General features: G+C 34.5%; 1 protein-coding gene across 1 annotated transcript in view; it reads right to left on the reverse strand.

Annotated features, from left to right (window-relative positions):
- Positions 1–1,594: 1,594 nt before the first annotated feature.
- RB1 (RB transcriptional corepressor 1) overlaps positions 1,595–18,250 on the reverse strand; it is a 153,181-nt gene continuing 136,525 nt past the window's right edge. The window contains exons 19-27 of the mRNA XM_019650855.1: positions 16,485–16,630; positions 16,064–16,209; positions 11,512–11,616; positions 10,920–11,033; positions 10,660–10,823; positions 8,682–8,712; positions 5,996–6,138; positions 5,423–5,472; positions 1,595–3,437 (exon numbers count right to left, since the gene is read on the reverse strand). Of these exons, the coding sequence (XP_019506400.1) occupies positions 3,364–3,437; positions 5,423–5,472; positions 5,996–6,138; positions 8,682–8,712; positions 10,660–10,823; positions 10,920–11,033; positions 11,512–11,616; positions 16,064–16,209; positions 16,485–16,630 (973 nt within the window). The 3' untranslated portion in view covers positions 1,595–3,363. The remainder of the gene's footprint in view (positions 3,438–5,422; positions 5,473–5,995; positions 6,139–8,681; positions 8,713–10,659; positions 10,824–10,919; positions 11,034–11,511; positions 11,617–16,063; positions 16,210–16,484; positions 16,631–18,250) is intronic.

Here is an 18,250-nt window from a genome sequence, read left to right on the forward strand (position 1 = left end):
TAAATGGGATAAAGGCTCTAAATAGCTCCATGCCAATTTAGATATGCTTTTGATGCCATACGACTTTTGGTACTAGACAGACAGAACCCACTTGGTTTTAAAAGCTTTTTGGATTTTGGAATTGCAGATAAAGGATTGTGGGCTTGTACTCTATATAAATGATGCTTGGGAGGAAAGGCCTTTAATATAAACTTTGTATTACAGGAAGAGAGATAACCTGCTTGTCCCTTTCTTTTCCATTTTTCTATCACTCCTCATTTCTCTCACTCACCAGACATACGCCTACCTCCTAGCACTGGCTTTTCCCCTCTGGACTGTTTTACCCCTGTCAGTGTACGGCTTGCTCTGTCACCTCCTTCAGGGCTTTGCTGAAACATCACCTCACCAAGTCTTTCCCTGGCCACCCTATTTAAAAATTTAAAGCTCATTTCCCTACCAGCACCCCGTCCCCTTCCCTGCTATGTCTTTCTCCAAAGTACTTCATCCAACTGGACAAATTACATATTCCACATTTACTTATACACTTGCTCTCTTTCTCCCAAACTAGAATTAGGATTAGAAGTTCCACAGAGATGGGGATTTTAGTTTTATTTATTCTTTGTTGTATTGCTTGCATTTACAACTATGACTGGAATATGGTATGTACTCAGCACATGGCATTTGAAAAGAGGAAGAGAATATTATTTGCTTCTACATACTTGGAAAAAAACTCAAAGTACACTTTGTTTTTGTTTTTGTTTTTTTGCTACATATGGGCTTCTTCTAGGTACTAGAGCTAGAGCAGTAAATAAGACTAGCCAGGTTGATGCTTCCAGTGTGGGGATGGATAGATATGCAATAGGCAAGTCAGGTAAGGTAACTTCAGATGCTAATAAATGCTGTTACACTTTTGATGGAGAGAAACACAATACAGAATAGGATTTTAGCATGGGTGGTCATGGAAGACCTCTGAACTGAGCCCTGAAAGATAGGAAGGAACCAGCTAGGCAAAATTCTGCGGGAAGAGCACTCTAGACGGAACAGCAAACATAGAAGCCTGAGGTGTAGGGACAGGCTTGGCATTATAAGAGAAAAGGTCGGTGTGAGGAAAGCACAGTGAGCAAGAAAAAAGGAGCGTGACGTGAGGATGGAGAAGTACACGGGCTACTTCACAGGCCATGTGAAGAGCGTGAATACTTCAAGTCGAGTAGCAATGTGAATCAACTTACATATTTGCTCTTTATGAAGCTGAAAGGTAAAGAGGAAAGAGGAAATAATGGAGACAGACAACAGTTAATCGAGTTAGGTTTTTGGCTGGAGCAAGTTAAGTGTTTAGTAAAATGGGGAAAGACTAGGGTAGAAACAAGTTATTTTTGTTTGTTTGATTTTGGTTCATATTTTGAGAAGCTGAGGGGGCAGGAGTAGGTAATCAAGAGTTCTATGGGCTATGAGAGCTTTGACCTCTGTGAAGAGGTCAAGGCTAGAGAAACAGCTTTCGAAATCATCTGCATGTACAGTCCATTAAGGCTAAGAGCAGATTTGATGCTAGGAGAGAAATTTAGATACAGAAGAGAACATTAGTGTACTTAATACAAAGACCACATCAGACCATCAAGACTCTTAACAACTAATTTATTTTAAAATAGACAAACTATTAATTATAGAAAATAGCAACATAGCAATATTAAATATACAGTTTTAACCAATACAAAAAGCAATAAAGCAGTATCTGAAGACTTATTTAAGAAATCTCAATACATGATCTCTGTAGTTCCTAAAATTCTGGCACTAATTCTAACGGGAACTTCTTAGCAAAAGGCCCATAAAAATTATAAGTCCTTGACCTAAAAGCTAACTGATTTGTATGATATTCATGCAAAAATTAATGAGGAAATGGGACAAAGCATTCTAGTGCCTTTGTTATCAACATAACTGTAAAAAACAAGTTTGAAACTTAATTAAGCACAAAATAAAAATTTTTTTCTAACAAGACCAGATTTCTTTTTAAAAAGAACTCTGATTTTCCTAAAAGCTAGCTGACACTACCTTAAATACCGCCTATTTTAAATTATACCATCTCTAAATAAGTTAATCACACAAGATAGTTTAAATACACCGTTAGGTGCCAGGAGGGAAAGCACCTCTTCTACTACTGTAGCTATTTTAATTTGAACTTTTGCACAAAATCATAAACATTAATGCCTAACCCAAAGACCTTTGAATAAGTACTTGCAGTTTTGAACTAGAAATAATGTGGCTGTGAATGTGCCAGTGTTAGACCATACTGACTTAAAAAAAAGATAAATAGATAATTGCCAGTTCAAAAGATACATGGAAGACATGTACCATTCTAAGCACACACCCCTTCCTGAATTTAGGAGGGCAGAATAATTGCTGAGATGCAATTAGACAAATCTCTAAGAAAACAATTAAGGCTCCTATAATTAACAGTCTGTTTAATGGAATAATATAATTTTGAATCTTGATTCTTCAGGACCCAGAAACATTAGAAAGTGCACTTGGGATTATACTCTGTTAGGGTCCTTTACAGCAACTCTAGTTGAACACATTTTTTTCCAAGTAATAGATGGGCACTTTATGAAGTCAGTGATCTGTATGGTATGAAAACCAAGAGTACTATTAATGACTCCAATTTTAGAGCATGAGTTAGATGAAGAAAGAAATCAATAAATTCTTAGAAGTCCTGAGGTATGAAATCTGTATCAGTAGTATGACAATATCATGTTTATACTTTGCTTTCTGCTTGTATTTAAAAGCTAAAATTTATAAAACAAGCACACAGTACATCAGATTCCATTAGTAAACTAAAATCTTAATGTGTAAAAACTTGTAATTTTTTTCTAGTTTTTAATATCTGTTTAGCAGAAGAATTCAGGATCATCTGGGTGAATGAGGGGGGCAGTCAGCCAAATTGCATTTGGAAGACAAGACATATTTTCTAAAGGTGTTCATGTTAAATTAAAAAATATATAAATATAAATTAATAAAAATAATAGCAAACATCACATACATGCCACAAAAGAAGACAAAGTACTCAGACAGTCATGGGTTGTTGGGACTCCCACTCCCAGGCATCCTTTGGAAATAGAACATCTGCTACAACTTTTTAAATGACAGGCTTTACACAAGATTTTCAATCTTGTACAATAACAATGTATATTCTATTGACTACAGCATTGCAAGTAGCTTAGGAGTCGCCTGCACAAAGACTCAGTGTGCACCTGCACACTTTATATCCACAGAAAGAGCTGAAGCTATGTATAAATGTGGCCGTAAACAGAATCTGGGAGGGTTATACAGTCAGATCTGTGAGAGACAAGGAGGCCAGAGGTGAACACGGTACCCACCACAGTCATGAAATCCTCAGTTTTCTTCCGTGTTTGAGAGATGCATGCTGTCATTCATTTTCTGCTTCTGCATTCGTGTTCGGGTAGATGCTGGCAAAAAGATGGAGAACGGTTAATGGCACTGATGGTGTTAGGTCAGTGGCAAAGGGCTGCCATACACTTAGGCCAAGTCAGTAGAGCTCTGGGCCTAGCAAAAGCTGTAGTTTCCAAATTTTTTATCATATATCCCTATGGTTAAATTTACTGCAAGCATGTCCCACCAAAGTATGTACGTATATTCGTATCTGTACGTGTGTATAAATTATAGAACACACCTACTCCAAATACACTTTAAAAGTAGATGAGATAAAAATAAACAAATTCTAGTATTTTCTTTATGTAACCCAAAAGGTAGTCTTACACACTTGCAGATATACCCAACTTTGCAGACCACTGTTCTAGATGAGGAGGTTGAGTTTGGTACTTGAGCAGAGCAGAATCCTGGGCTCACCCAGATGGTCTGCTGAAGTGAGGTGTAGAGAACATTTCTTTTAAATTATTTATAAATTTTTTACTTTAGTGGTGGACAGGAGCTCTTCATAGAGAAGCACAAAGACTAGTCATACTTGGAAAAGAAAGACAGTAGTATTTCTAGGTCTTCCCCTTTGGCGCCTCCACTGAGTACTCTAGTACTGTGTGCTGACTGCTTTTGACTGCAATTCTTTGAGGAAAGTTGAGGAGCAGCCTGAAGAATTCCTCAGCCTTATGGGTTAAAACTCCTGCTGCTTCTCCCCCGTTCTCCAGGTGCACAGAGGCCCTGAACTTCAGCCTGGCAGAGGGAATTCACCATCACAGCTAAGTGTGTCACCAGGAAATGAACTGACTACAGCAACTGAACTCTAAGAAAATACTCATGTTTTTACAGCTTTCTGCTCCTTTTAAAATGCATATTTGTGGGCTCCATAATGCTTCCATATGCTTTCAAGGCCTGATTTTAGTTATAAGCTTCATGTCTATTTTCATGTACTGGGGAGGAAAAGCCACCATTATTTAAAAGTTAAAAATAGTACAATAGTCAATATAAAATCCCAAAAGACATTAATTTATAACCAAAAAATTTAAACTTTTGGTATATTTAGTTTTAATTGAACTCCTCAAAATAATACACAAAAAAATGGTTTAAAAAATCAAAAGCATTCTTTTAAATACTTTATATTTCCAATGTGTACAGAGGCATTCTGAGAGGCCTCTTTTTAAAAAGTCACACTTTAATTGGTATTGTTTTTATTGATATGTCCTATGATGTAGGAATGATAGTTTTAACACTTATCTCATAAATAGTATATGTCTTCTTTACAAGTCTCAGCTCTTTTTCCTGTTAATGGATCTGGCACCAGACTATCATGAAACGCCACACTCACTATCACAGTTATCGCTCTCTAAGACAACCCAGTAGCAGTTAGGACACATTTATCTTCTTCATAATGTGCTTTCCATCTACTATACTTGGGTTAATCTTTTATAGTGTCAGAGTAGCTTAGGATAGATAGCATTCCATTGGCCTCAACATTCCAAATTTATGTCACTCTGTGTAACTTGGAAAATGACCTGGTGGTGTTCATTATCAAAATCTGGTTTCCAGTAATGGAAAACTTTTGCTTTAAATTAAGTTTGAAAACTTTCAGGTTAGGGAAGTTCAATAATAGCACAATAGATTGTTCTTTAAACAAGGGTTACGACGTTTGTATATGATAAGTTTATAAAAACCCTTCCCTATATCTAACACTGAGTTCCTCATTATAACTCTGCTTTCCTAAAATATTTTCTAACGACAGCCATTCCTGTTGAAGATGTGGTTTCACGTCTTAGTCTTCCTGTGCAAAAGATTTTAGAAAGGGTCACTTTCACTTTGCATCATACTTTTAAACTACAAAGTTTGTAGATAAACAATATTCTTGATTCAATTATATTTTAAATGCATGAGTAAGTCTTCTAATTGAAGGAATTATATGTATTTATTCTTTTCTAATATGAAAAGATTTTTTGCAATGTAAACAACGGTTTCATTTACATAAAGAGAAATGATAAGTACTTACTCATTTCTGCCAGTTTCTTTTGAAACTTGGACTCCCCTGGAAGATGTTTGCTGCAGATTAAAAAAATACAAAATATTTTACATGTATATGTATAAATGGAAAACTCAAATTTCCAATAACTATGGTGCTTTCTCTGACTTATTTTATACTCTTAGTTAGTAGCTTTTAATTGTAGAGGTTTATAAACAAACCATCTAAAATATGAATATCACAAATTTATGACCCTATGTATTTTTTCAGAGGTTCTTATAAAACACAGTAAATATTTTTCAAGAGTAAGCATTTTAAAATCTAATTTTAATCAAAAGTAACAAAATTTTATCAATATTTTGTAAAAAATGATCGATTTTAAACATCTGATATTTTCAATGAATTTCAATAGATGGTATATGATTTATTTATATGGTACCTTTAATTTGGGGGATGCAGTCACACCTATTATTTGAGCAATCCTCACAATTTCCAAATAAATTTGGCATGAAAAGGATTAGTGGAAGTTAAGAGCAGAGCTGGTACTCTGGGGTCTCCAGATGACCACCTCAGCCACTGAAAACATTCTAGAACTGTTCCCACCTTCCATCTGCTTCATCTGATCCTTCAATATCAAAGCGTAGTTTTTTCAGTGGTTTAGGAGGGTTGCTTCCTTCAGCACTTCTTTTGAGCACACGGTCGCTGTTACACACCATCTGGTTTATTTTCTGGAACTTCTCAGAAGTCTACAAATTATAGAATTCTTCACTGTATTATTAAATGCCAGCATTTTGTTGTTAGCAAACCTTAACTGTAGTTTGATGTGTGTCAAAAATCAGGCAGAGGTAATATTTGCATTTTAATTTTCTGCTTTATTGGACCAAATAAGACCTATGAAAAATCTCCAAATGAGAGTAACTCTACCTAACACTGCCCCAATTAAATACCCACTCATGTCTCTTCCCAGTAGGCTCTTCCTCTTTCTCCAGCAACTCTGACTACTACTCTGAAAGTCCCAGTTCCTTGTTTCTGGAACACACCCACACACCAAACCAGAGCTGCTATCTCAGAAGCATGTAAAATTGGAACAGCATTCTGGAACCTTGCTTTTGACAGATTTTTTGTTTTTGAGGGCATAACATAACCAAAGAGACCATCACAAGAATTTAATAAGAGGTGAAGTATCCAGTGAATAATAATTTTGGACTCACTTTATGGGTATTATATGTCGACAAGTCATGTAGTTTATATAGTTTAAACTATCATTGATACAGTATTTGTTGAAATGTTGCTATCATAGTTTTTAAAATAAAAAATCAACTATCAAAAAGATTTAAGAATTTGAGTCCATCCAATACTATTGGAGATGATTTGAAATATATATATTTTCTGAAGGAGAATCCTGTCACAGCAAAGTAAAGAAAGTTTTGGTAAGAAATTCTAAAGGGGGCATAACACCTTATTTTACCCAAGGGACAAACATGTGGAAAACTTCTATATTTTATCTATCGATTTTAGAATCAGAGTGAGGTGATTATTTCAGGTATGTGTATGAACATGTTCATTTGAAAAGTGAAGTCAGACTTTCTGATAGAAATTAAATCTGATTTGACTGATCGATTTGACAGTGAGGATTAGTTTACTAATTATGTTTTATTTTCTAAAAATTAAATGAGCTAATTTTATAAAAATTAAATGCACAAACAGGTTTTTAATGAAAAATACATTTAGAACACATATATGATAGAAATTAGATCCTGTGCACTTGTTAAATTTATGATAAAATTTTTAGTTATCAGCTTTAAAATATGGAAGTACATATAACATTTTCTCAATTCTTTTAAAGTTTATGGCAAGCAGGATAGTTTGAAGACCATTACTCTATACCTATTCGGATCCAACCCTACTTATGTATGTGGTCTCCCTTGTGAAGCCTGTGAGCTAAATGCCACACAGCATTTTACCGTTTGTAACATACAGTTTAACACCTAGTTCTTTTAGTATACGAATTTTTATCCTTCTCTAGTTATTTCATTTGGGCAAGTGTGGCAGGCAGGCTCTAGAACGGCTCTCTCTAATCCCCAGCTCCTGTATTTACACCCCTGTGTCATCCTCCTCTTCTTGGGTGTGGGTTGGACCTAGTGTTGCCTTGCTTTTGACAAAAATATTAATAACAGGCAAAAGTGATGGAACATCACTTTCAATGTTAGCGACAAAAAGACTGTGACTTCCATCTTGCTCGTTATATCCCTCCTTTCCCTCCCTCCCTCTCTCTCTGAGTCCTTGCTCTGGAGGAAGCAAGTTGTTGCTATGCTGTGAGTAGCGAGTAGCCCTATGGACAGGCCCAAGTGGCAAGGAGCTGGCGACTTGGACAGATAGCCATCTAGGATCCGCCAGCAGCCATACACATGAGTTTGTATGAAACAGTCCTCCAGCTGAGCCGAGAGATAACTGCAGCCCCAGCTGACATGTTGACTGGAGCTTTGTGAGGACAGGCCCAGGACCCAGCTAAACCATGCATGGATTATTGAGACCACAGAAAGGAGATAAAAAAATGTTTGTTTTAATTTACTAAGTTTAGGTGTGATTTGTTGTGCATCAATAAATAATATAGGAAAGAGAGGCGGGGATGGGGAAACATATTAAGAGTAATGCACACTGACTATAGGACTGCTGACTTAGTGATGTTGATGGACGGTCAACTAGAGCAGTAGGCTCCCAGCCTAGAGTAACTTTCAAAACTCAACTTTCCCTTAGATCTCTCTGGAGCAAAGACCACCCATACCCTGTCGCTTACACTGGACAGAGTAATGAAGTCCTAATCAATTTACCAGAGAAAGAGTATCCTAGAAATCTGAGAGGAGGGACAAGCAGAAGTGTATGTATGTGCGGAAGGAGAAGACCAGTAGGTGGGGACTGGCTGGGGACATTTGGATAAGGTAGTTACATTTTGGTGTATCTTATTTCAAATCTTACTCATAATTAGTGAATTTCAAAGCTGTTTTCTAAACATTCCTTTGAGACTATATACCTACATATATACATGAATGTATGTACACACACATATATATGTATTGAATGTTTAGAAAACAGCTTTGAAATTCACCAATTATGAGTATGATCTGCAATTAAAATATATATATATATGGATATCTAGGTATCTATATCTATCTTCTAAATTCTATGCAACATGCCTGGATGAATTTACAGCATTTGTAAATTAAAATTATAGAAATCTTCAATTTTTTAATAGTTACAATGCATGACACTGTACTTCATAAATACTCACCCCAAATGATTCACCAATTGATACTAAGATTCTGTCAAGTTAAGATAAAATACAAATTAGTAATGAAAATCATATATAGATATATATATAACTATGCAGAGATAAACACACACATAGCATTCTGAACTATCAGAAATACCAAATCAAATGTTTCCTCTACCCCTAGAACCACTGATAAATTATGCTCATTAAAGGCTTACTCTAACAGTGCTGGTCTAGTCATACACTAAGGTGGTCTCTTAGATTTTTAAAGCAAGAACTACTTGTCTGCAAGACATATTCTGCCATTGTCCATATTTAAAGAGAGTAAAATAAAGTTTTAAATTTATTCCTACTTAATTCTTCATAAATCAAGGGTAAGTTATCAATTAAAATTTCTTTCATATATTCTCATTAAAAATTCAAGTTACACCTGGCAAAAAACTTACAGTATTAAGTAACAATCAATTCTAATTAGGATCTATATTGATATATAAAGGCTATTTATCATATATCCTAGAATCAGAAATCTCTATTAGTCTGTTTGGCCTTGTTTGAACCATATAATTTATATTCTTGATAATAAAGCTGAAGAATAGCATTAGCCTGACAGGACAAAGATTTGATCACACGCTCATGGAACTAGCAGATATACAGATTTTATTGTCCTCAAATTCCTTGATAAGTGGCCATCGATCTATATGGATTTGATTAACCAGAACACCTAAGTATGCTGATAAGTAGAGTGTTAAGTTGCTCTCTTAATGCCTGATCAAGAGTTATCTGGATTTTCATACTGTGACTTTTTTGCTAATGAAGAACCCCAACTTGGAAGTGATTTCATTAAGATCAGCAAATAGCCATCATTAGCAGCATAATATGGATTAATTAACATCATTAAAAAATTACCCTGGTATACATTTTTATGTGGCAGTGTGGGACTGTGTAAATCATATAGACGTGGTGTGGAATCTTAGCAGTTTATATAATGTAAGTTGTAGATTTCAGTACACAGACACTCAACTATAAGAACACCAAATAAACAAAGGATGGCATAGGGGCACACAAGGATATTTATATCATTTGCCAATTATTTTCTACTTTACCTTTTCCTGTAGAGTTTGAAATTTTTACCATGAGTATGCATTACTTGTATAATTAAACACACCACCTAAATGTTTTCCAAGGGGTTAATATATCCCCTCTCCTCGTTTGTTTTTCTTGCCCATTAAGTACAACTATATGGGCTGACAATTTCTGAGATGAGACTACATTAACTCTACTCTCTAATTTGCCCCCCACTTTATACAAATAAAGTCAGTTTCAAATAGCCCATGATAGCATATAATAAGTCAATTGAAGCACTTCAAAGCCAGAGAGCAGTTGTGGTTGCATGTGGAAGATAATGTAATGATTTGTAGTTGCACAGAACCTTTCATGTGAGAATTTAAGAGTTTCTCACTCATCATTTTCCTGATCTGCAACACCCTTGTGAAACAGAGACCTGCCCAAGGTAATATAAAAAAGCCACAGGCAGAATTACGGATGGACTTATGAAGACTTAATTTACAGTCATCCACGTTTAATCAGCCATCTATATTTTTATAACAGAACAAGATGAACAGGTTCACAGAACGAGTTTACAGGACATTCAATAAACTACAGAATAAAAATTCTTAACCAAAAGTAATCTACTTTGTTTAGCAGCCTAACAAAAATATGAAAGTTATTTGAAACCTATTACCAAACTGGTTCTCAGAGTGTTTACAAAAGAACAGACCATAGCAGCCAGGTAAGTTGATGACTAAATTTGCAAACCCATCTAAGTAAACAGATTATCTTTCTTTCCCCCCAGTTCTTATCATGTCACTTAATATAAATAAGCAAATTATGGACTCAAGAATAGCATATTTTAAATGAAGAAAATCTTATTTTTTATGCTTGAATCAAAGTAATCCCTTCTTATTCTTTACCACTTCCCTAACGAGAAAACACAAACCTTGATCTTGGAGTCATTTTTGTTGGTGTTGGCAGACCTTCTGAAATTTTATATGGATTCTTCAGTGGTGATATATAGATGTTTCCCCCAGGAATCCGTAAAGGTGAACTGGAAAACTTGTAAGGGCTTCGAGGAATGTGAGGTATTGGTGACAAGGTAGGGGGCTAGAGCAAAAGCAAAAAGATTATTTATTTAATGTTTTAGTGAGATCCATTGCTTTATAATTATATTTTCCCAATCAAAGAATACTTTTAACATACCCTGGTAGAAGCATATTGCAAAATATTTGTTTTCAGTCTCTGCATGAAGACTGAGTTATAGAATACTATAATAGAATCATACTCCTCTTCTCTGATCAAAACCCGTTTAAATGTCTGAGGGAGAAAAATAAAAACACCTGTTAAATAAATTTGGGAATTTATCTTTAGATTTTCTTTTTTTTAATACTTCATAATACTTTTTAAACAATAAGAAGCACATATTATACAGGAAAAAAAATTTGAAAAAGCCTTCTTAGGCTTGGATTATAGCTGCTCTACCAGAAGTGAAATGTCACAGATATATATACACACACGTTTTATACATGTACAAGTAAAAGTTTATTGCAAATATCCTGATTATTGCAGGGTTATAATATTCCTTATTAACTTTATCATAAGAATTTGGATATTCAAGAACCTTAATTTTCCAATTCCATATTAGTTATAAATAATTAACCAGTAATATAAAAGTAAAAAATTGATACGTGAATTTATATAATAAGGTCAGAATATATAATCTAATAATGATGTCATCCATATTATAGATATGGAATTATCCCCCAAAAAATCTTACCATGGGAAGATTGCCTACCTCCTGAACAGCATGAGGAAGATCTTTGTAAGCTGTTACAATGATTTTGAACTTAAGGTCTATATTCTTCACTTTGCATATGCCATACATGGAACACATCATAATCTAATAAATAAATATGATGTAAAAATAGTCAGAATTTTGTAACATGGTTGTATTCTAAAAAGCACTTTATTATCTTTTTTTTAACCTTTAAAAATGAAAATTTGGTTTCCTACAGGATTATCTTTTCCCATCCTGAGCTCAGTTTGAAAGTCTGTGTGAAGTGTTTAACCCAAATTGTATTTAAAAAAACAAAGTGCAAATAGACTATTTTTACTCTCAATTATTCAGGCAAACTCTAACTTTTGCTCCTGTTAATTTGATATTTCCCAGAAAATAAAAGTTGAAACTGGAATCAGTTAACTGTGTAACTAGCACTTTTTTAAAAAGCCAGGTGTGAAAAAGGTTCAAACTATCAGATAAAATAATATTGAATACACTAGGTGGTGGTGGTAAGGGGGACATAGTGACTAGTATGATTCAGGACAGAGTCTTCTGTATTATTGATAATGTTCTATTTCTTGATTTTGATACTGGTTATACAGGTGTGTTCAATTGATGAATTTACATTAAAAGTATCCATTATGTTATATGGATTTTTCTATATTCATATTACATTTCAAATAAAAAGATATTTTTAAACACAAAAATAAGATTTTAAATGATTTCCTGTGACTTTAAAATATCAAACTTTCTTAATTTTTTATGAATTTGATTGCCTAATTTAATTACTCATATTTTCTGCAACATTCTTGCTCACATCTACTATTATTGCTATTCATCATTCCTTGCTCAGCATCCTACCAGCCCCAATTCTACTCTTCCCCCAACTTAGGAAGCGATCCAGTATCCTCTTTGCTAATTCACATTTTTGTCCGACTCCAATACTTTACCAAAGGCACCTCTCACAAAAATTGTATTGATTCCAGATACCTAACCTCTTCAGTAATCCTTATCACTACTGTCTATGTCTTTCTATATTGTAGAAAAGCAGTAGAACCATAAGGCAGTAAGTGCATACTTAAAAAAATCCAACATACAAGAATTTATATGTCCCAATATGATCTAGTAAAATACACATTTGTAGGTCATATCTTTATACAATAATTCATCTTTTGCTCAAAACATCATTTTTCTTGGTAACATTACTACCAACCTTACAGAAATAAAAGGATTATAAAGGGAACATTATGAAAAATTGAATACCAAAAATATAGATATCTAAGATGAAATATAAAAATTTGTAGGACACAAACTACCAAAACTGACTCAAGAAGAAATAGAAAGTCTGAGCTTGAATTAGTAATCAAAAAATATCCACAAACAGGGTGACCGCTTAGCTCAGTTGGTTAGAGTGTGGTGCTGATAACACCAAGGTTGCCGGTTCAATCCCCGCATGGGCCACTGTGAGCTGCGCCCTCCCTAAAAGAGTTAACTATGCCACTGTAGCATGAAAGCAATCTGTAACCAATAACCATGGCTGTTGGTAAAAAAAAAATTTTTTTTTAAATCCACAGACAAAAGCCCAGACCCAGATGGCTTCACTGGTGGATTTCTACCACACATTTATAAAAGAATCAGTATCAGTTTTTTACAAACACTTCCAAAATTAGAAAAGGAAGGAACATTACCCAACTAATTCTATGAGGCTAGTATTTCTGATACTAAAACTTGATATAACAAGAAAATTATTAATATCTCATGATTATTTTTGTAAAAATCTTCAACAAAAACAAGGTGAATCCAGCAGCACTGTGGGTACACTGCAACCAACTGGGATTCATTCTAGAAATGCAAGGCTGGTGTAACATCTGAAAATCCATTAACATAATATACAATATATCAATACAAAATAAAAAAGAGATCATCTCAACAGATACAAAAAAAGCACTTGCCAAAATTCAACATCCTTTCATGATAAAAGCACTCAATAAACTAGGAATAGAAGGGAATTTCCTCAACCTGATAAAGGGCATATACAAAAAAACCACCGCTAACAACCTTTCCCCTAAGATCAGGAACAAAACAAGGGTGTTGCCTCTCACCACTTCCATTCACCATTGTAGTGGAGGTTCTAGCCATGGCAATCTGGCATATAAATAAAAGTCATCTACATTGAAAAGGAAGAAGTAACACTGTATCTATTCTCAGAAGACATAATCTTTATATAGAAAATCTTAACGAATCCGCTAAAAACTATCAGAACTGATAACTTCAGCAAGGTTGCAGGATACAAGATTAATATACAAAAATCAATTGTATTTCAATACACTTGTAAATAACAATCTGAAAAAGAAACTGAGGAAACAATTCCATTTACAACAGTGTTAAAAAGAATAAAATATTTAGGTATAAATTAAACAAAACAAGTGTAACACTTGTGCTCTAGAAAGTAAAAAAAATTGTTGAAAGAAATTAAAGGAGATTTTAATAAAGGGAAAGACATCATCATATGTTCATGGATTGGAAGACTTAATGTTGTTCTGACAATACTCCTCAAACTGATCGATGACTCAGTGTAATCCCTATAAAAATTGCAGTTGGTTTCTTTGCAGAAATTGACAAGCCAATCCTAAAATTCATATGAAAGTCCAAGTTTCTCATAGTCAAACCAATCTTGAAAAAGGGCATAACTGGAGTACTCACACTTCCCTATTTCAAAACTTACTATAAAGCTACAGTAACCAAGATAGTGTGGTACTGGCATAAGAAGAGACACATGGATCAATAAAATAGAAGAGACCAGAAATAAACATTTACATATTTACAGTTAATTGCTCTTTGATAACTGCCAATAGTGAAAGAAAAGACTTTTCAAGAAATGATGTTGGAACAGCTAGTATCCACATACAAACGAATGAAGTTGGACTCCAACCTCATGCCACATACAAAAATTAACTAAAAATGGATCAGAATCTAAATGTAAGCGTGAACGTATAAGACTCTTAGAGGAAAACAAGGATAAATCTTCACAATCTCTGGTTTGGCAATGGTTTCTTAGGTACGACATCAAAAGCACCAGTAACAGAAACATAGATAAATTGAACAGCATCAAAATTAAAAACTTTTGGGCTTCATAGGACACCTTCAAGAAAGTGAAGACAACTCAGAGAATGGGAAATATATGATTTGCAAATCATATATCTAATAAGGGACTGTACGCATATGTAGACTACTTAAAGATCCCTTACAACTCAATAATAAAAATACAATTCAATTTAAAAATAGGCAAAGGATATTTTCTCACTGAAGATATACAAATGGCTAATAAGCACATGAAAAGATTCTCAATCAATATCATTAGCCATGAGGGAAATGCAAATCAAAGAGATACCACTTCATACACACTAGGATGCTTCTATTCAAAAAAGGCAAACAACAAGTTACTGAGAATGTAGAGAAACCGGAACCTCCTATATTGCTGGTTGGAATGTAAAATGATGTAACCATGTTGGAAAACAATCTGGCCATTCCTCAAAAGGTTAAACAGTTACCATATGACCCAGAAATGCCACTCCTAGGTAAATACCCAAGAGAAATGAAAACATATGTCCACATAAAATATTGTGCATGAATGTTCATAGTAACATTACTCATAATAGCCAAAAAGTGGAAACCAAATGTACATCAATTGACGGAAAGATAAACATGATGTGGTATATCCACACAATGGAATATTACTTGGCAATAAAAAGGAATGAAGTACTGATACAAGCTATAACACAGATGAACAATGAAATCATTATACTAAATGAAAGAAGCCAGACACAAAAGATAACATATTATGATTCCATTTATACGAAATATCTAGATTAGGCAAATCTATAGAGACAGCAAGTAGATTAGTGTTGCCTGGGGCTGGAGATGGTGAGCATCTGGGGTGAGTGCTAAAGGGTATCGGATTTCTTTTTTGGCATGATAAAATGTTTTAAAATGGACTCTGGTGATGTTTGCACAACTCTGAAATATAATAAAAACCACTGGATTGTACACTTTACATTGGTAATTATATGGCATATGAATTACATCTCAATAAAGCTATTACCAAAAAATAAAATTCTTATTATCCTGTTTTCAGAGAAGAAAAAGGAAGATATATGAGATTGTTCTCTGTAAATTAACTCTTTCCTTCATTATTCATTTATTCATTCATTCATTCATTCAATGGGCACTGTTTTAGTTCAATTCGCTCTTAAGTCTCCTGCTTTTCCAACACTAAAATGAAATCTAGGTTACCACAACACAGAAAAACCTATGATAAACAGTTTATTCACTAATTTTTACAAGTAATATCTTTCATATCATTAAGCATGTAAAGTTACTGAAATACTCTCAAGCTCTAAATTGTAAGAATTATAGCAAAAATATAAAAGGTAGCCAACAAGTAAATCTATATTAAGTCTACTAAACTGATCTAACTTCTTATTTAAATCTAACCTGTTCTGAAGAAAACAGTACATAGTTAACAATTAAATAGGAGAAGAGAAGGGGAAGTACCTTCCTGTCTTACCTGGTCCAAATGCCTGTCTCTCATGAGTTCATACTCATTTTGCAGTGTGTGCTGGAAAAGGGTCCAGATGATATGTTCTAGTTCTGGGTGGTCAGACAGAAGGCGTGCACACAGGGTATTTAGTCGAAGATATGCCAATCGGTATACTAGAGAGACAAGGGGAATTAGTCATGTGCTAGGCGCTGTTGAGGGCATTTTATGTATTAATTCATTTAATTATCTCAAAAACCCTATCAGGTAGATTATTATAATTATAAGGTAGACTATTATTACCATTTCCATTTTAGAGATAAAGAAACTGAGGCATAGAGATATAAAGTGGACTCGCCCACGGTCATACCTAGTAAGCAGAAGAACCATGATTTGAACCCAGTCAGCCTGGTTTCAAAGTCCATGCTTTTGAAAGCAATCATCTACTAACCTTTTTTGTAAAAGAGCGAAAGGGAGGTAGATTTCAATGGCTTCTGAGTCTGGAAGGCTGAGGTTGCTTGTGCCTCTGCATTTGCAGTAGAATTTACACGTGGAGTTGACCCTTTTTTCTTTGGGGATTTTACAGGAGAAAGATACCTAGATGTAGTCAAAGGAAAAGTCTTTATAATAAGTTTGCTAAAAATCTCTCTCTCTCTCTGACACACACACACACACACACACACACAGAGCTATACCCATGCATCCAAATGCATCTTATCTATTTAACCTGTTATTCTATATCAAATTACTTGAGCAGGCTATTTAAATACAAGCTAGAAAGGATAGCTTAATAGAAAACCTAAGCTTTCATTATCATTTCTAACTTTATTTTAATAAATGGCTTTTCCTTAGAACCACTGCCTTATTGAAAGCCATATAGTATATATATTCAATTTTAATAACTGTAGTGGGATTGAGATCATAAAATGATTCCAGCTTAAAAGAACAAGTTATTGATACCAAAATAGTATTGTCATATTTCTTTCTCCTTTTAAAAATGTTTCATTGATAACTATGGTTCATATATATGATAAGACTTAAGTTATGCACACATATATATACCCACCTAAATTATTTAGTACAGAATTCAATGAATTAATACTTTAAATAACATTATCAAGGCTGATTTACACCTGTACACTAAATATGTCAGACATAAACTGAAGCAGAGATATTAGTAAATATTATCTCTCAATTTTTGACATTCTACTGCTGTGTGTTGCCCTTTATTTTACAGGATAATCCAGTCCTATTTTCTAATTTTGTTTTACTAGCTGAGGAATAATTCTGAGCAGGAAGTAGGATTTGTACCTTACTACAAATGTTTCTACTGCATGTAGTATATTTTAACTAGTATAGTAGGAAAAGGGAATTGCCATCATAATGATTTCATAAGTCCCAGGGTCTAGTCTACTATCAACCTTAGATTTCCCTTCAGTTCATTAAGTGAAAATATTGTAGACTGACTTAACTTGGATAGAAGTTAGTTGCATTTGAGTTCTAGATGCAAATATTCAATACCTACTGGATTTCACTACTTGAATCTCAAAGTGGAGCTCTTGACTTCTTTCCCCTGTTTTTTCCCATCTCAATAAATCGCTCTATATAACATCTAGTTTCTTAAGTCAACACCTAGGAGTTATTTTTAATTTCTCTCTTTTCTTAGTTCTTCAAACACAATGAAAAACCAAGTCCTATTAAAGCTTCTAAAATACTTCCGAGATCTTTCCACTTCTTTCTATCTCTACTTACCTATCTTAGACCAAGTCGCCTATATCTCTCACTTGGACTACAGAAATCATCTCCTAATTGGCTTCACGTTTCTTCACATTTTCTCCTCGCCCTGTTTTTTTGCCCTCCTCCAACTCCACCTGTACTTTAAGGAGCAGCCAGAACATGGCCCTTTAAATGACAAATTATAGCAAGCTGCACCCCTGCTTAAAACCTTAATGCTTTCCCACTGCCCTTCTAAAGTGCAAACTCTTTCCTATGGCCTATAGGAACCTACAAGATCTAGCTCCCGTTTGCCTCTGCAACCTCATCTTGTACAGTTCTCCTCGTGTGCACTTGACCCCAGCCACACTGTGATTTCCTTCTGTTGCTCAGACCAGCTGAGTTAGATCTGCGCCAGGGCCACCATGCTTGCTTCTAGGGTGTACACAATGAGGGTTTTTGCCCAGTCAGAATCCTCTTGTTCTTCAGGTCTCAGGCCAAAGG

This window comes from Hipposideros armiger, unplaced genomic scaffold (assembly GCF_001890085.2).
Source record: "Hipposideros armiger isolate ML-2016 unplaced genomic scaffold, ASM189008v1 scaffold_148, whole genome shotgun sequence".
In the NCBI taxonomy this organism is placed as follows: domain Eukaryota; kingdom Metazoa; phylum Chordata; class Mammalia; order Chiroptera; family Hipposideridae; genus Hipposideros; species Hipposideros armiger.